The sequence below is a fragment of the Dermochelys coriacea genome, chromosome 3 (genome assembly GCF_009764565.3).
Source record: "Dermochelys coriacea isolate rDerCor1 chromosome 3, rDerCor1.pri.v4, whole genome shotgun sequence".
Taxonomy (NCBI): domain Eukaryota; kingdom Metazoa; phylum Chordata; order Testudines; family Dermochelyidae; genus Dermochelys; species Dermochelys coriacea.
Genome location: NC_050070.1, coordinates 153,948,589 through 153,969,869, shown reverse-complemented (window position 1 = coordinate 153,969,869; position 21,281 = coordinate 153,948,589). Strand labels below are relative to the sequence as shown.

Below are 21,281 nucleotides of genomic sequence, written 5' to 3'. Positions count from 1 at the left end.
AGACTGCACATATGTGCAAAAAATCTATATACAAGGAATTGTGTGTTCAAAATGACAGGCAATCTTAAAGGCTGCTTTTGGAAATTTGGCTCAGTATGAATAGAAATTTTAATTTCAATTTTGTATTTTGTTTAAAATCCAAGGAAAAAAACTCCCCCTCCTCCTGTGCCCTGAAATACTAGAAATCAGTGCCCTGAAATACTAGAGATTCAAAACACAGCAGCATAATGCTAGTGCATGAGAGCCAGAAAGCAAAACTGACTAGAAGCGGAAAATGAACCGACTTGCCTAGTTTCATTTGCCAAGTGGAGTCAGACGGAATAAAGGAAATAAATAGCAGAAATAGTACTAAAAAAGCACAAACTAGATTTTCAGAATTTTACAGTTATGGTCCAAGTTCCTTATTTTGATCTCACCTGTACCATTTTACAACTTGTTACTCAGCTGAGTTCAGTGAAATCACTTCCGATTTAAACAAGTGGATCAAAATCAGGCCCTATGTGATAATTAGAATATGGCCATTTATTGTTATTAATGTGACTAGTATCTGGGCAATATCCCTTTAAAAACATTTCTTCAAAGAAATGAGCTCAGGTAGAATTCAAGCTGCCATCTCTGGAACCGGATTAGGGATGATCCAAGAGCAGAAATTCTCAATTACAGATTTAAAAAACAAACAAACGCAAGATGCTCTAAGCAAACAATGGTTTAGAGCAGCATGAACCAGATGGGAGATGGAATCATCCTCCACCTGTTAGATTCTGCTAAAAGACATTTTCTTTTATGTCCCTATGAAGCTGTTTCGCCCTGAGCAAATGATTTCTGAGCCAGAGAAAAGGGCCTGATAACAGCTGTATTTATTAATCTTGACCCCATCTCATGCTCTCCACACAGCTATCACTCCGAAGAGCTGTATGTGCAGCTACTGTTCACCAGCAAGCCCTTCTGTACAAGTGCAAATATAGCCAAGATCATAAAAGCAACATGGTGGTGTCAAAAGTAACCTTCCTTCTCCCCCGTAAACTGGGGATTGCATTTATTGAGGCTGCCAAGCAGACATTATCACAGAGAAAAAGAGACAAGTCTCTTGACATATGATAGAAATAGGGCAGCTGCTATATCCTATGAAGAGAAGTTTCATGACTTGATGAATCAGCTGAGATGAGGACCCCGATATTTAGAATGGTGTATGATTGTGTCTGAGGATAATCACTGGTATGATTTGTTGCACTAGATGTCAAGTTACTGGATTTACAGGCACAAAATTACAGGTGTGGAAATGAAGGACACAATTCTAAGTTAAATTCTATTCTAAATTCTAAGCATCAATAGTTAGCTCCCTTTCTTCCAAGGATTGATGCATGAGCTATTCCATTTGTGAACTAGTTGGTATTGTCCTTCCAATTGCACGATCTGAAGGACAGCTCACTCAGTTATAACAGGGGGGTATAGCAGGGGCCTTATTCTACTCTCACCCATGCTGGTGCAAATCAGAAGCAAAACCACAAAAGTCAATGAAGTTATATGGATGTAAACAGTATAAAACTGGTGAGAGAATCATAGAAATGTTGGTCTGGAAGGGGCCTTGAGAGGTCATCAAGTCCAAGCTTCCCCACTGAAACAGCACCAAGTAAACCTAGACAAGGGGTGGGCAAACTTTTTGGCCTGAGGGCCACATCTGGGTATGGAAATTGTATGGCAGGCCAAAATGGGGTTGGGTTACGGGAGGGGGTGAGGGCTCTGGGATGGGGCCAGAAATGAGGAGTTCAGGGTGCAAGAGACGGCTCTGGGCTGGGGCATGTTGGGGGGTGGAGTGGAGGGTGAGGGCTCAGGCTAGGTATGCAGACTCTGGGGTTAGGCTGGGAGGGGTTTGGGGTGCAGAAGTGTGCTATAGGCTAGGACCAAGGGGTTCAGAGGGTGGGAGGAGGATCAGGGCGGGGGCAGGGGCATGGGGGGGAGCGTGCCTCAGGGGTGCAGGCTCTGGGTAACGCTTACCTCAAGCATCTCCCAGAAGCAGCGGCATGTCCCCCCATCCAGCTCCTACGCGGAGGTGTGGCCAGGTGACTTTGCTGCGTGCTGCCCTGTCCACAGGAACTGCCCCTGCAGCTCCCATTGGCCACAGTTCTGGGCTAATAGGAGCTGTGGGGGCGACGCTTGGGGTAGGGGCAGCATGCGGAGCCCCCTGGCTACCCTTATGCATAGGAGCTGGAGGGGGGATATGCCGCTGCTTCTGGGAGCCACGCAGAGTAGCCCCCGACCCCGAGCTGGAGCACTGGAGCAGGGAAAGCTCCAGACCCCGCTCCCCAGTGGGAGCCTGAGGGCCGGATTAAAATGACTGGTGGGCTGGATGCAGCCCATGGGCTGTAGTTTGCCCACCCCTGTCCTAGACCATGACTGACAGATGGTTGTCAGTCCTTAAAGCCTGTCCTTAAAAACCTCCAATGATGGGGATTCAACATCCCTTGAAAGCCTATTCCAGAACTTAACTACCCTTAGAGGTAGAAAGTTTGTTAATATCTAACAAATCTCCTTTGCTGCAAATTAAGCCAATTAGTTCTTGTCCTACTTTCAGTGGACATGGAGATCAGTCTTCTTTATAACAGCCCTTAACATATTTGAAGACAGTTATCAGGTACCCCTCAGTCTTCTTTTCTTCACCCTAAAAATGCCCGAGTTTTTTTTTTTTTTTAAACTTTTCTTCATAGGTCAGGCTTTCTTGACTTTTCATCATTTTTGTTGCTCTCCTTTAGACTCTGTCCAATTTGTCCACATCTTTCTTAAAGCATGGCACTCCAAAGTGAATACAGTACTCCAGCTGAGGCTTCACCAGTGCTGAGTAGAGCAGTACAATTACCTCCTGTGTCATACATAGGACACTCCTGTTAATAAGCCCATGACTGATTTAGCCTTTTTCACAACTGTGCACTGTTGTCTCATATTCAATTCGTGATCCACTATAACCCCCAGATCCTTTTCGGCAATACTACCACCTAGCCAATTATTTCCCATTGTGCATTTGATTTTTCTTTTTTAAGTGAAGCATTTTGCACTTGTCTTTGTTAAATTTCATCGCGTTGATTTCAGACCAATTCTCCAATTTGTCAAGTTTTGTGAATTCTAATTCTATCCTCCAAAGTGTTTACTTATAAAATTTGCAGATGACACCAAGCCAGGGGGATTGCATACTCTACTCCATTATCATTAATGAAAATATTTAACAGTACTGACTCAAGACAGATTCCCTGCTGGATCCCACTAAATACATCCTCCCAGTTTGACAGTAAACCACTGGTAACTACTCTGAGTATGAGCTTTCAACTAGAGAACAGAATTGGGCCCAAAGTGTCCAGATTGTTTAGCTGAAAGAGAAAGCCGCGACCTCTAGTCCAGTGAACAGAGTGCTCCCTAACATACTGATCTATGGTTTGGAATGCCCAGCATTCCAAGAGTCACCACATTACTAGGCCTTCTGGCAACACTATCATTGAACGCGGTGGCCTCAGAGAATCAGAAACGGATCCAAACCCTTTGAAGTCAATAGAAAGGCTTTCAGACTTCAAACGGGCTTTGGATCAGGCTCTCATTTTTAATCAATGAGTAGCCCATGTTGAAGATAGGCCCCTATAACTAAGCAATTGGGGCAACAAGGTATGAAGGTGCTGTTTAAAGGGACACTGATTGATTTACAGTAGGTCCAAAACTTAAGTTTTGCAAAAACCAGGGCATAACATTTTAAAATAGAAACATGTCTAATGTTTTTTAAAATTCTAATAATAGTTTTGTTTCAAGTTTAACATTCCCCTGCAGTATTTGCAATCTAAATATTGCAGCATGTGCCAACACTGGAAGAGCCACTACGTGAAACTGATTAGATACAGATTGGAAACAAAGTGAAACTGACTTTTTTTTTTTTAAAACACTTCTTAGGGTGGAAAATGAAAAAACCAGCAGCATTAGTAGTGAAAGTGAAGGGGCTCTTAAATTCTTTCCATTTTAAGAATCTCAGAGGTCCTATTAACACAGGCGAAGACATTTCTTTTAAAACACCCTGATTCACTACTATGCTACTCCAGTTTTACAGTGATGCAACTCTACTGAAAACAAATCACTGGAACTAAACCTGCATAAAATTGGAGCAAATAAATGGTAAATGAGGCCCATTAATTTTAACCCAAGTAGCCCTTAAATATCTCCAGTGATTGGGTAAAACATAAGGAAAAAGGAAAATTTGTCAATCATTCTAAGGCCAGGGCATGTCAAAACAGCATTACCAGAACCTGGTGTTTACTGACATTCTTAAAATGTGATTAAAATCAGAAAAAAGTAGGCCAAAATCCGCTCAGTCCCTGAAGCTGCTCCAGCTTTAGAACACCATCAGTTACACATTCATTCCAGATTTACACCAGGGTAAGTTTAGGGACTGATCCAAAGCCACTGAAATTATTGGAAAGCCTCCCAATGACTTCAAAGGGCTTTGGATCAAGCCCTCGGAGCAGAATTTAGTGTGGTGACAATGCAACGTTCCATATTTCTTCTCCCTTAATGACTCTTCTAGAGTAAATTTGCTCAGTCTAGACATCAACACGCTAGTCTTTGCCAATCATGCAAACTCAGTCTCTTCTCTTAAAATCAATCTGCGTTATTTCCACTTCACCCCTCATCACCAACAAATTCTGGAATCAGCAGTTAGGTAGTAGTTTTTGATGAGTTATGACAGAATAAAAAGCAGCTCTTCTGTTACCTTCCTAGGGTGGCTCTGAAGCACTAGTGAAACACTGACTGTCAGTAAACTAAACATGTATTACCAAGAAGAAACCAACAATCTATAACGTGCAACAGGGTGTCATTTTTAGAGTTATTTTTCAGCCCATAACAATGCCATGAAGGTGAACGGAAAAGCTTTTATAAATGAAATATGATAAAAACCCACCAACAACTCACACTGCCCAAGATGTTAACAGCTAAATTCATGCAGCACTGATGAGGGAAATCAATGGCTCTTGCATATAAATAACCAAAGGCAGAATTTGGCCATAAATCAGTAACAGACTATGAATCTTCAGAACACAGGAACTGCCATACCAGATCAGACTGGTGATCCATCTATCTCATTATCTTGCCTCTCACAGTGGCCAGTGCTAGATGCTTCAGAGGAAGGTATAACAACCCCCCAGTAAATAATTATTGAGTAACATGGTGATAACAGAGGGTTTTCCCTAGATCCGATCAGTAAGTGGTTAGTTTTATCCTGAAGCTTGAATCTTCATTGCCCTATATTTCTCTTTTTATCTTGTCTCACATAACTTGATTATCTATAAAAATGACTAACTCTTTATTTCATTATTACACTAAATTCTTATCCTCAGTAATGTATTGTGGCAGTAAGTTCCATAGGTTCATTATACATTGGGCGGGAGGGGGGGCTTTTCCTTTATCAGTTTTTCATTTGTTGCCTTTCAAATTTCACAAAATGTTCCTTGTTCTTCTATTGTGAGCGAAGGTAAACAGGAGCAGCTGTTTTACCTTCTCTATACCATTCATGTTTTTATATATGAATATCAGCTCTTCACTTATTTGTCTCTTTTCTGTGAGCCAAATCTTGTCACCCTTACTCACACTGAGTAGCACATCAGTGGCATTACTTGCAGACTGAAGTCAACATGACTACTTATGGAACAAGGTACAAGTTCGTGAGCATCCCTCCAGCCTAACCAGGCCCCATGGGGAGGGGAAGTAGGGCGGGGCAATCCAGCTCTACATCACCATTCCTCAAAATGCCCAACATGGGGGGGGAGAGGGAAATGGCTGGAGTGCCTTGGTGTTCCACCAAGCCCCCACTGGCTTAACTGTTCCAGTGGACCATGACCAGTAAGTGTAACTGAGAGCAACTCTGAGGTTGCTGTGTCATATTATTACATTCTTCCATGCCAATGTTGGTGCACAGGCTGGAAACTAGCCTCTTCCAACCCTCTCTGCCATTAGCTGTTGCTTCCATTTGCTCTGTGGTGTTGAGATTACGGTTCTGCCATCCCTGCTAAGGCTTCTTAATGTTTCTATTGGGTCCCCTTGTTTCCTCGCACCACTTGCTCTCAGCTTCCTGTGGGAGTCTGCATTGGCATGTGGGATACCTGCACCAATATATCCAGCACTTTCTTTTGATTCTGGTGGAAACAAGCTGCTGGCTGGATCTCTTCATTGGTGATAAACTCTCTCCATCCAATACCCAGAAGCCACAGGGGCTGGCTTCCTCCTTTCCCCAGGGATGCTTAACCATTGCTCAACCCCAGGCCTCCTCCCCTGCCCCCACTCTACCCTTCCCCCCAAGGCCTCACTCCCACCCCACCTCTTCCCACCCCTGCCACTTCCCTGCCCAGTTCCGCTCCCCTCTCCCAAGCATGCCCCGTCTCCACTTCTCCCTCTCCCCCCAGAACCTCCTGCACACTGCAGAACAGTTGATTGCAGCAGGCAGGAAGTGCTGGGAGGGAGGAGGAGGAGGAGTTGATTGGCGAGGCTGCTGGTAGATGGGAAGCACACATGGTAGGGGTCGGTGGAGCTGGCTCCTGGTGGTTGCTAAGCACCCACTCTTTTTTTCCCATGGGTGCTCCAGCCCTGGAGAATCCACAGAGTCAGTACCTATGTCATAAGCTTTTTTAGGAACTTATTTTCAAAAGTTACAATATCAAACATTTTAATAGATCTCCAGCTCTTGCAGCCATATATGTTAGCACTGAGATGACATTCATGTTGAAAATTCCCAGTTTTGTTTTGACACTGCATCTCTGATTTCCATGCCTTGAGTTTAGTGAAAGCTGTGGAGGCCTTTCCTATCCTTGATATCACTTCTTTCTTGAAATCTCTGTTGTGCTTGGGACCAAGTTGGTCCTTAGATCATGGAAACACAAAGGTGACAAAGCCATTTTTGGACCTTCCCTTCAGGTTCTGTTTTGAACAGAGTTTGGTTAAACGCATGGGTCAGGGCCATGTTTTATTACTGGATTAGAACCTTACATTTACATTTAATTTGTTTTTAAAGCTTTTCAGATCATCTTTAAAAGCATTGTTTAAAGAGAGGAGAGAGAGTATATATATATGTGCATGCACGTGTGTGCTCGCACACATGTGCATGTACACAGGAGAAAACCCATTGTTGATTTGCAAGACAAAAGCCACAGCGACACCATCACATCTCATTTCTGTAATGTGAAATTTCCAGTGAAGAATCCAATTTCATCATTTTCAGACCTGTGAATCACAGAAATAAGAGCTGAAAAAGGCCTGCATTTCATCAAATCCATCTCTCTGCCAGTGCAAGATTCTTCCCTACAGAGTTTACTCCTCTCCCTTTGCCAGCTCAATTTTAAATGAATCAAGCAATTGGACTTTCACTACTCTCCTTAAGACACTGTTTCACAATCAAACAGCCGTTGTTAGGAAATCTTTCCTGGCGTGTGCAGAGGTAACTTACTGCAGCCATGGAGTTGATGCGGTCAATATAGTAATCCGGCCAGCTGGTAGCAAGCTTATTAGGGTCTTCTTGTTCCTGAAACAGAAAACAAAGTTCATGAGCAGGCTTAAAGAATAAATAGCTTTCATTTGATTGAAATCAGGGATTCTTGACAGTCTTATTTCCTACCCATTTCCTTATAACACACACATCTTCATGGAATTTATTACAAATGTCTTTGAAGGTATAGTGCTAAAGCTCTCCTTGTGATGGCAGAGAAGGAAAGAGAACCCTTCAAATAGGATTACTGAAAACAGACTTACAGAACTGTCTGAGAAAAGGTTGTCCTTCAGTGAGCAAAAGACAATACTCCCCTCCTCGCAGTATGCTGACAAAGCTTGTACTCTAACGACAGAGCCTTCAGGGATAACTGTTACATTTTCAAGTTTTACATTTTACAGATTTTAGAAAATATTTTTCATTATTTCTAATTAATTGGATGGACAAGATTCACCAACTACAGAGTAAAAATACCAAGCTGAAGAGTCTGGAAATAGGCCAAATGACTGCTTCTTAGGAAGTTAAGCACAACCTCAAAGCATCCAGATGAACAGAACCGTAATCTGTGAATTACAGTGAAAGCTGCATCAAAGACCACCTTCGAGAGCGGTCTTAATTTTAAAAGTGTATCTATACATTTTGCAGTCCAATTAAACTCACCTTTCAGTTGAAGGCCTACCTCTGCTGGGCAACCACATTTTACTGGTTGTTTGGTTGGTCACTTGAGAGGTTTCACTGCATCGGATTTTATTTTACTTTACTTTTTGAAGAGGCTAGGCAGATAGACTAGAAACCAGTAAGAAAACAACAATTGATTACTGGAGCCCTAATCTCCCACCACAAGATATAAGTAGCTTACATTAAAGTCAATTGAAGTTCTATCTTGTGGTTGAAGAACTGTCCCCCTTGGAGTTATATTAAAGATGGATGAATAGAGATTAGCAAGAGACAGAAAGATAGAATGTCAGGAAGATTATTGTCTTGTATGTATAAAGAATTATTCATATCAACAGGCTTAGCTTGTAAAAGTTATACAGATGAACATTAAATAGCCAGATCTTTATCAGATCACATCAACCTCTTTTAGTGCTGCTACATATTTATGTTTGGAGAGAAGAAATATTTCTACACGTCCCCAAACTGGCCTGCCTTCAAAAGAACCTTAATACTAGTCAAGCTCCTTTCAGGTTAAAATTAAATTATAGTATACACTGTAACAAATCCATGGAAAATGTCCGGCTCCAAATTTGGAATTTACAGCAACAGCAGGGGTAAAACTGAGAACTTCCTGCTCCAAGACTACAGGCTCCTATCACTTGAACTAAAGGAAAACCTCAGTTAGCTGTTAGCAGTATACAGCCAATGGCATAATAGAACATTTATACTTCTAGCCAGTAGAGGGCAGTAGTACATATACCTACCAAGCTAGCTCATTACAATTTCTATTTCTAGCTATACATAAAGCCTAAGAGACTGTCAAAATAGCAAGAGGCATCAAACGTATAACCTGGTTCCACAATTTATCAAATATACCACCTCCCCATCAGTAGGGTGTGTGGAAATCATGCCACATGAACATTTTTCCAGAGCAAATGGAATGCCTCTGTTTTCCTTCTCTCCCTTTCCCTGATGAAAGCACTAGGCTGATGGAGCTAAATCCTTGCTTACCAATAGATCCAGAGCTATACAACTCCCCATAAGTAATCAGCTAGATTTCTACACTTCATTTCATTGCAGACTGCCTTTTTAACACCTACTCTCTACAAGATGCTGACAAATGTTTTGCACACAGCAGGCCTTAACCTCCTATCCAAGAGTCAAAATATGACCTTGCTGAAGGAAAAACCAATGCAAAAACATGCAGTTGATAAATACAGCATTATTTTTAGAAGATAATCTTATCATGACCAGAGAAGAACAGGGGAGAGAGTGCGCTAATCTAGTGCTAGTTAAATAAAGGCCATTCCACAGGGCACCATGACATATACAGCAACCTATTTGTAAAGGGACATCAGGCCAAAACACCAATTTGTATTGCAAGGTGCCTTGATCTGTCTTTCTGGAAGTTTCCTGTGTAAAGGAATTTGAAAGAGTAAAAAAGTTTGAAGTTGAAGAGAAAAAGTTTGGTTACATTTGTGTGTGAGATATTGCATTTTCTGGTTTCGACCAAAAACAGAAGGTCCAAAATCCCATAAGGAAAGCTGTTCTGTTTATGGGCCTAATCTCAAAAGGAATTCCTCAGTCTTTATTCAGACACAATTTTAATTGAAGTTAATGAGTGTTTTGCTTGGAAAAGGTCCAAATAAACATTGACTAGGTGCTTCAAAATCTAGTCCTCTATGTCTGAAGTAGCAGAAAGCCAGTTCTCGCAGAAGCTACTTTTGCAAACCCAAGGGGTCTGGATAAGCATGTGGATGTTTATCTGAATTCCCAAAACATTGGTTGGTCCATCACTAATGTTAGCCAGCCACCCGGAGAACATTTTCAAAGCATCAGATTCTGAAGTGAGAAACCCAAGAAGACACTGAGATTCACATCACCCTGAGGAGCAGTACCACGATATATTACAAATCTGAGACACTGGGGAAAAAGATGGTTCATTGCCCAGATGATGCAAATGTTCTCCATAGTATGAAATCACAGCACCACAATTCCTCAGACAGAATCTAAAATACGCTGGATTTCTTAAAGACCGTCAAGATTCTGATACTCAAATAAAACACTTCAAATTGCCTCTCAGCAACTTGCACTGATGTTGATAACAAAATCCTCTTCTTGCTCCAGAACATGCAGAAGGGAAAAAGTAGGGCCTGATACACAAAGCCACATAGACGTCAATAACTGGAAATAATTATCCAGCTGTATGAAGCAAAATGTCAGCCAAAGGAATCTATTAAAGCAAAGCCACCTTTTAGCGACTTGAGTAGTGTAAATATTACATTAAAAACAGATGTCAGTCAGTGGGCTTCAGAAGCAACCATGTCATTCTTCACCAGAGCAACAGCTATGTAACTACTGTGAAAACACAGCCCTGATATCATACAAACCTGTAATAAAGTCAAGGTATTATATAGGCATTGAAGCTAATTTGGACTGAGTCCATCCCCATGGCAGAAACTGGGACTTTTGAGTTTAACAAATTTCATCTAAAATAAGATTTAATGGAATGTGTCAAATATTTGGTATATTTGAACCAATTGCAAAAATAAAACTAAAACTAAAAATATTCTAGCCACAGTTCATTTGATCCTGAAGGCCTTTTACAGAGTTTTTAGGGAATCAATCCACTATACAGTTTTCATGGACACATTCTCTTCAATGACAGGTTTCAGAGTAGCAGCCGTGTTAGTCTGTATTCGCAAAAAGAAAAGGAGTACTTGTGGCACCTTAGAGACTAACAAATTTATTAGAGCATAAGCTTTCATGAGCTACAGCTCACTTCATCGGATGCATTTGGTGGAAAATACAGAGGGGAGATTGATATTCTCTTCAATGATATTCTCTTCAATGGCAAAGACATTTGATGGCATCCTCTCCTAGTGGGAAAGACATGCACAACAGAAAAAACTCACCCCTGCAGTAAGTACATCATTCCCCTCTGTTGGTGGACCTTTGCAGAGAGGAACTCAAACAGTAAGGTGATGGGTGCCATATTACATGGATAAGAGATCAATGATTGAATAGGTCCTGAAGATTAAATGCCTAGCTTATGACAATTTTTTTAGGAGAGGGTTGAGTCACTTGGGAGAAAACATCACGGCAGCTGCGAGCGCTGTACCTTTTTTGAGGTTAAGCACTCTACTTCAGCATCCGGGCCTATCAATCTGAAATTTTCCACTAAACACCAAATATACTCAACACCAAACTGTATTTCTCCAGAGTATCTCCTTAGTATTCAAGCACTTCCCAAACATGAATGGATTTATCCTCACGCTACCCTTAGGAGATAGGGGAGTGATTTACTCCCATTTTACAAATGGGTAGAGAGGGACAAGAAGAAAAGTTGAAGTGACAATCCAAACTCACCCAGGAAGTCAGTGGCACAGCTGGGAATAGAACTCCGATCACTTGATTGCCAGGCCAGTGCCCTTACAAGACCATCTTTCCTCTTCTATTACACTGACCTGATTTTCAGAGATCCTGGAAACTCACAGCTCCTTGGGAACTGCAGATGCTCAGCATCTCAGGTCATGTCACCATTTAACCACACTTCGGGTATAAATATCCTGTGCTGATGCATCATGCTGTCTTAAGACACAGACTAAGGTACTGTTTGCCACTTACACAGTTGCCCAAAATACTTAAGCACATTTCCTGATAAGTAGAAATAACAGACTACCTTTACCTGCTGAACTCCTTTCCCCAGTCCATTGGGTTGATCAGCATTATTTAAAGAAACAGCAGGACAGGCAACTTACACAATGCCATTGGGTGTGGGTTTAAAATCTTTTTCACAAGTCCCTTATTTTGTGTAGTGAATTCTGGTTGACCTCAGGAGAAATAGCACACAAAACAGATGGAAGAGAAGAAATCCAAATGGGCAAACATATGAGAAACTTTTCATTCCTATTTACTTATTGTAATCTGCAAGTAAGAGTAAACTGGCGCTTGGAATCAGTGCAAGTCTGAAAAAACAGAATTGAAAATCAATAAGGATATTTGAATTTAACTCAGGTACCCGAGAACAGAATTTGACAATACATAGCTTCTGGTTAATGCATTTCCCCTGCAACAGCTGATGGCATCATTCCATCCCAGACAGGAGGAAGCCGGATTCCTATACTCAGCATTAGCTTTTCAACAGTGTCATCACTTAATGGCAGAAAACATCACAGAACCTTGAACTCAGGTGGTTAAAAAATGATTAAAAAACCTAAAATGTAATTAAGGGTTTTCCATGCTGGATAAGCCTCTATGGTGGCTTTTTCAAAAGCACCTAAAGGAAGTCAGGCCCACAACTCCAAATGAAAGTCAATAAAAGCTCAACTCCCACGAGATGTTTTTGAAAGGCTCAGCTTATAAAAATTCAATGAATACTTTGCACTCCTGTAGTGCCATCCCCCAACCATATCCCAGTGCTTTTCACAAATTAATGAATTATGCTTCACTGCAGCCTTCTCAGCTAAGTCAGTTTAGGTGGGCAAAATGAGGCAGAGAGATTAAGTGATTCCCTTCAATCACACAGGAAATCTGTAACAGAGCCAGGAATAGAACCCACATCGGACTCCAACATCCTTTGTTTTTACCCAATAGACCATTTTCCCTTTTTTGTAACTGATTTTCTGAAAGTTCAAGCCTTTGCAGTTCACCTTTATAAAACTCTAAATCCCAAATGAAATTCTTCCTTAAGCATTAAAAAGTCTGCTAGCTATTTCTCAGTTCTATATCAGTAATAGAGCCTGCCCCAGTGGAGCACTTTGGTTAACAAATACAAAATGTGTCCAATCTCTCATGAGATAACTATGAATTCATAACAGCAGCTGAAACAAATCCAGGATTTTTCAGACAGTTTACGCATCCGAAAAACCAACCAGGTCCCAGGAGATAGTAATTTTGAAACAGGACAGACCACAGGACTGAGCTAGACAGATGTGGTAGGTACTGCACTATTTCCTCAACTGCATGACTAGCACTGACATGAGTATTCTCAAGGTATTGTGGATGGTGCCATACCCAAGTCTTCTAAGCACAATTCATCCAGAGCAAAAAAGACAAATATTTCTTCTGCCAGGATTCAGGCTATGTGCAGATAATAATCTCTGTGCTCCAAAAGCAGCCTATTGTATCATGAGATACAAAAGAGAATATCCATTAATTAGCAGCTATAAGGGTTAGAACACTGTTGAAAATGTTCCAATTCCATCTAATAGAAAGTGATGCACACGCACACTACCCAGTTCACTGCAGTATGAAATCAGGACATATTTACCCAATCAGATCATTGTTTCATCCAGCCTGGTATCTCTCCTCCAGCCAGGCAGTATCAAGCCACTAGTCCAACTGGCTCAGTCTGCTGTCTCTGACTGTGGCTGCTAACTGATGTTTCAAGGACAGACTACTGCAAAGCTTACCATGCCATTATTATGATTTATATTCCAGAAGTGCCTCATGGTCTAGAGTTGCCAACTTTCTAATCACACAAAACTGAACACCCCATCCCCGCTCCTTCCCAGAGACCCTGCCCCCTTCCCGGGGCACTGCCCCCCTGCCCCGCTCACTACATTTCCCCTCCCTTGGTGGCTCCCTCTCCCCCAACTTCACTCACTTTCACTAGGGCTAGGAGAGGGGGTGATGGATTCAACCAGGGGTGCAGGCTCCAGGGTGGGACCAGAAATCAGGGGATCAGGGTGTGGGGGGGCTCTGGGCTAGGGTAGGGAGTTGGGGTATGGGAGAGGGTGAGGGCTCTGGCTGGGGGGTGCAGGAGGGGGCTCCAGGCTGGTGCTGAGGGATTGTGTGCGTGGGAGGGAGCTCTGAGCTGAGGCAGTGGGTTGAGGGCTCCAGCTGGGGGTGCAGGCTCTGGGGTGGGGCTAGGGATGAGGATTTTGGGGTTTAGGAAAGGGCTCCCGGCTGGAGTGTGAGAGGGGCTATGGATTGAGGCAGGAGGTTGGGGTGCAAGACAGGGTATGGGCTCTGGCCAGAGATGAGGGGTTTGAGGTGCATGGGGTTGAGGCACAGGCTTACCTCGGGCAGCTCCCAGTAAGTGAGGCAAAGGCAGGCTCCCTGCCTGTCCTGGCACTGCGCTGCACCCCAGAAGTGACCAGCAGGTCCCTCCAGCTACTAAGCAGTGCTGACTGGAACTGCCAGGGTCCCTTTTCAACTGCGCATTCCGATTGAAAACTGGACACCCAGCAACCCTTTCATGGTCCCCACTGAGACTGAAGCCGTGTTGTGCTGTGTACTGCACACACACATAGGCGGAGACAGTCCCTACCACAAAGAGCTCATAATCTAATTAGACAAGACCGACAAAGGGTGGAGGGGGGGGGGGGGAGGACAAAGGGGAAGTGACTTGCCCAAGGGCACACAGATCAATGGCAGACAGGACAAGAACCCAGGTCTTGAGTCCTGGTCCAGTGGATCCATGGATCAATGCTGAATTACAATCAGCGACAAAAAGAAGAACAATCCCCCTCTTTGGAACCTTTCCACAGTGCCAGGAGAAACAGGCATGTCACCCAATCCCATGAGTCTCCAGAGATTGAAAGGATTAGAAACTGTGCTCAGTCATTTTCTAGAAGATGGTTTTCCCCACAATACCCTGGACATTCACACATTAAACTGAATCCACATTATTTTTTTCCAACAGTCTCTCAACATCCTAACCACCACATTTTCCACTATGTCTGCTCCTGAGGTTGAGAGGATTAGATATTTTTTTTTACATTATATACCCACAATGGGCCTGATTCTTATCTCATTTAGCACTGGCATAAGTCCATTGACTTCAGATTAATTAGTCCTCATCAACATCTGTACAAGTGAGAGGCGAGTCAGGCCTGGGGTGTTGTGGTCACCTCACAGGTAAAACCCACTAAACAAAATATTTCCCCTCCTTCATCAGCAATGGGCTGGAATTCCAGACCTGTAGGGCAAGAACCCTTTGGGCACATTCTGTGTCTTCAGGTTACGTAGTGTTTATTTGTTTAGATCCAATTTAAATAAACTATCTAATGATAGAGTTTAAAGCAAGTTTAAGCTTTACAACAACTGTATCTGGCACAGGCCTTTCTATAGGTTGCTCCTGGATAAAATCTACCTAAGAAGTTGAAATTATAGCAAAGCTGCACAATACATTTTTAGTTTTGAAAACTCCCTCACGTACTGTTCTCCTTCCTTTCCTGTTGGCTCTATCACCACCATCATTGGCACAGACAGATGTGAACTTGTTGGCAATGCTGACAGCATCAGCCACCTCTTATTTTTAAGAGAGCAAATAGGTTTGTCCAAATATAGAGCCCCTGCTGTCCGATGAGGATATTGCCAGCATGAGCCACTGTTTTATTGGTGCAGTATAAAGACAAAAGGACATCTTCTCCCCAAATTCACCGGTCTGATCAAATATATAGCTGGAGCGGGAGATATGTACCCAATTCTTCCAACCCCAAATGGGGGCTTAGTCACATAGTGGAAATACACCAGAAACTCAAGCCATGCCCCCATTGTGAGTCACGTCCCTTTCTACTTGGTCTCCTGTTGGTTAGATTTTCTCAACTACTGTGGCCCAATGGTCTCAGTTTCCTACTAGCTGAACTCTGTGCTGCTGCTGAATTGAATACCACCACATAAATTAATTCATGGTGAGCAGCCACCTACCCCCAAATAAAACAATGAATGCTGCCCATTTCCCCCCCAAAACCCAATAATTAATGCTAAGCAGCTCAATTCCCCCCACACATTCAATCAATTTATTATGTGGGGAGGGAGGCAATATAAATAGATACTTGGTAGCCCCCTCCATAAGTCAAGTTATGCTAATTCCACAGTCTTGGAGGGCAGGGGTGTTAGGAGTCCTCTTCCATGGTAGCAGGGGGATGGGGGATTGAGTTTTCCCTCCTCCTGGACCAAACCCCAGCCCACCCAAAACCAGGGAGCAGTGGGCTGAAGAGCAGGGAGGCCCCAGCCAGCCTGGAGACTAGGGGAAGCAGCCTCCCTGCCTGCCATCCTAGCAGAGTTTTCTCTGCCAAGTGGTGGATGTAGCCACCACCCCAGACAAACCTTCTGCGGGGATAACAGCATCTCACCCACCCTTCCCCACTTATACCTTCCCAATTGTCAGCACCACCTTCAGTACCTGCAACATCTAGCTGTTGCTTGGGAGTCTCTTCTCCAGTATTGATCCTGCTTAGCTTGTGACAACTGCCAGGGTCTTGGGCCAAAGCAGTGTGCCTATGGGTCTGGAATTTGCTCCTCAAGTGGACTGCCTGCAACTCATCTTGTTCCTTTCAGCAGCACCCTTTTTCAATTGTGCGCCTAAACAGTTGGTATTTATGTCATTTTGGCAGAGAGAATTTCCTTTTTCAATTCCTTCTCTTTCTTGGCATCCTTTCGGCAGCTCAGTGCAAAGCCAAAGCCAGTGTAACTAAACCTCCCAGCTGCCACATGCTTGCACTTGAAGTTTCTCTTTCTGTGCTGATTTGTTTATTTCTAGTGAACCACCACTTATTTTCTTTTCCAAACTAAAAAAAAAATTCCCCCCAACTAAAAGAAAAAACCCTCCAAGATCCATGGCAATTACGCTGCCTGTTGAGCTGGTGATGGAAATCAGATTTCACTTCTCCTCAAAAGGCAACACAAACTATTCCCTGTGGGACTACTTATGCACAGAACTGGCTAATGAAATGGTCTGACAGGCCCCTCTTAGCTATCTTGCCCCTCACAAAAATGCTGTTTTGCAAAGACTTCCCATCCCCCTCTTCAACGTTCTTCTCCCCTGGTCCCACTATAGGCCACCAGGTCACAAGGAGAGTTAATGGAGTTTTGATGGTGATGATGGACTGGTCCATTCTGTCTCCCTTTCATGGATGCCACCACATACCAAATGAAATACTGACTATACTGTAGTCAGAGCTTTTGCAGTATGAAAGATGGGCTTGAGGTTAAGGCACTAAACTGATACTCATGAGGATCTGGCTTCAATTTCTGGTTCTACCACAGACTTCTTGTCTGAACGTGGGCAAGTTATTTAATTCCTCTCTGCATCTGTTCCCCTTCTATGAACCATAGTACTTGCTTTCTCCCAGCCAGCATGCGTCTTGTGCATTTAGTTTGTTCACTCTTTGGGACAAGAGCTTTCTTTTACTATATGAGAGCTTAGGGCCCAACACAATGAGGTCCTCATCTTAGTTTGGATGCTAAGATGCTAGATGCTACTGTCTACAAGCTTAATAAAAATAATGAAAAATCACAGGAGAACCTTCCAAAAGCAGTAAGCCGAGAGAGACTCCAGTTTGGTTTCTTTTTCTTACAGGCAGTAGATTCTGAAAACATTCTTTAATTTCCTTGTTTCAGAATCCACTGCCTCTTATTTTAAATCATAATTGGATTTTTTTTTTAAATGTATGCACTAGTTCAAGTACAGTTAGTGGACTTGAAATGAGAATTAATACAGGGAAGCCCTATGCCTGTGTTACGCATAGGGCCCTACCAAATTCACGGTCCATTTTGGTCAATTGTCAGAATTTTTTTTAAAAAATCATAAATTTCATGATTTCAGCTATTTAAATCTGAAATTTCAATGATGTAATTGTAGGAGTCCTGACCCAAAAAGGAGTTGGGGGGCAGGGTCGCAAGGTTATTGTAGTGGGGGGTTGCAGTACTGCTCTCCTTACTTCTGCACTGCTGCTGGCAGCGGTGCTGCCTTCAGAGCTGGGTAGCTGGAGAGCGGCGGCAGCTGGCCAGGAGCCCAGCTCTGAAGGCAGAGCCGCCACCAGCAGCAGCACAGAAGTGAGGATGGCATGGTAAGGTATTGCCACCCTTACTTCTGCGCTGCTACCTGCAGAGCTCGGCCCTCGGTTGGCAGCTACTACTCTCTGGCCACCCACCTCTGCACGCAGCAGAACATAAGGGTGGCATGGTATGGTATTGCCACCCTTACTTCTGCACAGCTGCTGGCGGGGTGCTGCCTTCAGAGCTGGGAGCCTGCCCAACAGCTGCCGCTCTCTGGCTGCCCAGCTCTGAAGGCAGCGCAGAAGTAAGGGTGGCAATACCGCGACTCTCCTAAAATAACCTTGTGACCCACCTGCAACTCACTTTCGGTTCAAGACTCCCAATTTGAGAAACGCTGGTCTCCCCCAGAAAATCTATATAGTATAGGGTAAAAATCACATAAAAGACCAGATTTCATGGTGGGCGACCTGATTTCACGGTCCATGACATGTTTTTCCATGGCCAGGAATTTGGTAGGGCCCTAGAGGTCAGACTAGATGGATCACAATGATCCCTTCTGGTATTAAAATCTATTAGGATATGGAACTGAATGAATTTAGGTATTTGCTGTCCTTGGAAGATTAATGAGCATTCAACAGAGTTCAGAACACAGGTAATAAATAGTGGGAGCTCCGTTCTATACTAATGGCTTCCCAGCATTCTAGGTGAACATTTTAATTTTTTTTTTATTCTTTGCTCTTGTTCATATATTTGAGATTATCTGAAGGGTGAGAGCTTTATGGTGCATATATATTATATGATATTACTACATACCATCAATAGGACAAAACTGAGAAAAACATGAATTGTAGAGATTGATTCCGTTTTGGAAGGGGATAGACTACTAGATGACCTAACATCATAGTTGCCATTTACACACAAAATCAGCATCTACACACAGTTCCCACACCCTAGTTTCTGATATCCCACAGTTATTTCCTTTTACAAACAGGAAAATACTAAAGCGACATATCCAATTGAATAATTACTGCGTAAATACTGGCTTTAGTTGTGATCACTTGACAATAAAAGTGCCCAAACCTGCCTCCCACTGAAGTCAAAAGCCAAACTCCCATTGGTTTCAATGCAAGCCAAATTGGAAGCACAGGGTGAGATTCCACAACTGCCATTTTCAAAACCAACCTCTGATTTTCACTGCCCATACTTAACACTGACCATGATTTTCAGAAGTGCTAATCACTTGCAATTCCAGCTGATGTCATTGGGGCTTGCAGGCCCTTGATACAGCTGAAAAATCAGGCACAAGGTACAAGTCAGGCACCCAAAATCGTTATAATGGTCATTGTCATGATTTGGGCCTATGCCTTCAGAAAACTGCCCTGAAGAGCTCAAAAAACTATTTCTGCAGGGCTGCCAAACTTTTGGATTGACAATGACTAGGCTTAAAAAAAGGAAACAAAATATTCTCAAAAGGAAAAGGAGGACTTGTGGCACCTTAGAGACTAACAAATTTATTTGAGCACAAGCTTTTGTGAGCTACAGCTCACTTCATTGGATGCATTCAGTGGAAAATACAGTGGGGAGATTTATATACACAGAGAACATGAAACAATGGGTATTACCATACACACTGTAACCAGAGTGATCACTTAAGGTGAGCTATTACCAGCCTTCCTGGGCTTTAGCTGAATCCAGACCCAACTCTGAGACAACTGCACTATTCTCAACCATCACAGGCTGAAAGGCCCCTTCTGTCTGCTCCACAGACGAAGAGCCGGACACACTTTCTCCTTTAACAGACACACAGCTTGGGATCTCATTCCCCTTGTCCCAGCACACAAGGCTGTTCACAGACAACTGCTTGGAGATCAGGGTAGCTCCCTCCACAGGCAAGTCAATACCCTTGACAGACACAGGCACATTTCCTTCACTGTCACAATTCTCCACCCAGCTAACAGGTAAGGTACAGGGACACTCATTTTCCACTCTCCTCGCCTTCCCACCCTGCTAACTAGACAAAGCCATCAGCTCACAAGGCTGCCTAGGCTCATCCAAACTTTTCTTACCAAGCACCTTGCCACTCCCAACAGATACCCTGCCCTGCCTGTGTCTCCCCCTACTCAGCTGGGGTCTCAGCTCCCACTGTGCTCAGCACTGCCCTTGCTATTCCAGTGGGGGTAGGCAGTGAGCTCACTGCATCAGAGCCAGCGTGAGCCCCCTCTCTAGTGTGCAAGGGGGCGGGGAGCATTTCTCTGTCCCACCCAGCCCCAGGGGTCTGGTTACAGGCAGGCAGGCATCCTGAGCCTAGCAGTTCCTCCCACCGCTAACACCAGTTGTCACGGAGTCCCCAGGCCATGCTCTGGAACTGCTCCCCAGAGTCCTGACTGGTTTCGTGGGGAAGTCTCCTTTCTGTGAGCAGACTGTCTTCAGGACACACAGCTCACACAACTTCCACCTTCCTGGGTCTGACCTCGGAGCATTCAGCATCCTCTGCCCCTCTGTGTGCTTCCCACAGCAAGTCCACCCAGGCAGGGTCCTGGGGAAGCCAGAGGGTCCTGCACCCCAAGTTCACAACTCTCAGCCAGTAAAACAGAGATTTATTAGATTACAGGAACATGGTCTAGAACAGCTTGTAGGTGCAGAGAACAGGACTCCTCAGGTCCATTTGGGGGGGAGGGAGGGAGTGAGCCAGACAACCACGTCTGCACTTCACTCCATGTCCCCAGCCAGTCCCAAACTAAAACTCTCTCCAGCCCCTCCTCCTCTAGGCTTTGTCCCTTTATCGGGCCAGGAGGTCACCCGATTCCTTTGTTCTCCAACCCTTTAGCTTTCACCTTGCAGGGGGGAAGGGCCAGGCCATCAGTTGCCAGGAAACAGGGTGTGGGCCATTCTCTGTGTCCAGACCCCTGCACACACCTGCCCTCTAGGGCTCTGCAACGATCATACACCCTTATCCCAACATCTAGATACTTAAGAACTGCATTGGGGAAACTGAGGCACCCCCACAATATTCAGAGGAAACATTAAGAACAATCCCACTTCATCACATCTCTCCCCCTTTTGAGACCAAATTGAGCCAGGGTCACTTTAGCCAGTGACCTGGGGAAGTTCAAAGCCACCAACGTTCCCAGGGATGCCCCAGCATCTCTCCAGTTCCTTGGTGGGAGTTACACCAGGACCTTCCAGTTTCACGCCCTCCCTTGGGTCGGGGGTGGTCAATAGCATTCACATGCCACATGTGGGAAGGTTTTTGCGGCCCGTGCCCTTTTACCACCCCAAAACCCCCGGGGGTCAAACTGGAATCGGGTCTTCTCCCAGTGCTCCAGTCTGGAGGCCTGCAATTCGGGCTCTCTTGGTTAAGAGTCCCCATCTTGACCTGTTTCAGAGTAGC

General features: G+C 43.9%; 1 protein-coding gene across 10 annotated transcripts in view; it reads right to left on the bottom strand.

The window, feature by feature from the left end:
• The window catches only part of DAAM2 (dishevelled associated activator of morphogenesis 2), a 244,007-nt gene that overhangs the window by 89,957 nt on the left and 132,769 nt on the right, over positions 1–21,281 (bottom strand). For all 10 annotated transcript variants that reach the window (XM_038395793.2, XM_038395798.2, XM_043511616.1 and 7 more), the window contains one exon: positions 7,466–7,540. In XM_038395793.2, coding sequence (XP_038251721.1) covers positions 7,466–7,540 — 75 coding nt within the window. The remainder of the gene's footprint in view (positions 1–7,465; positions 7,541–21,281) is intronic.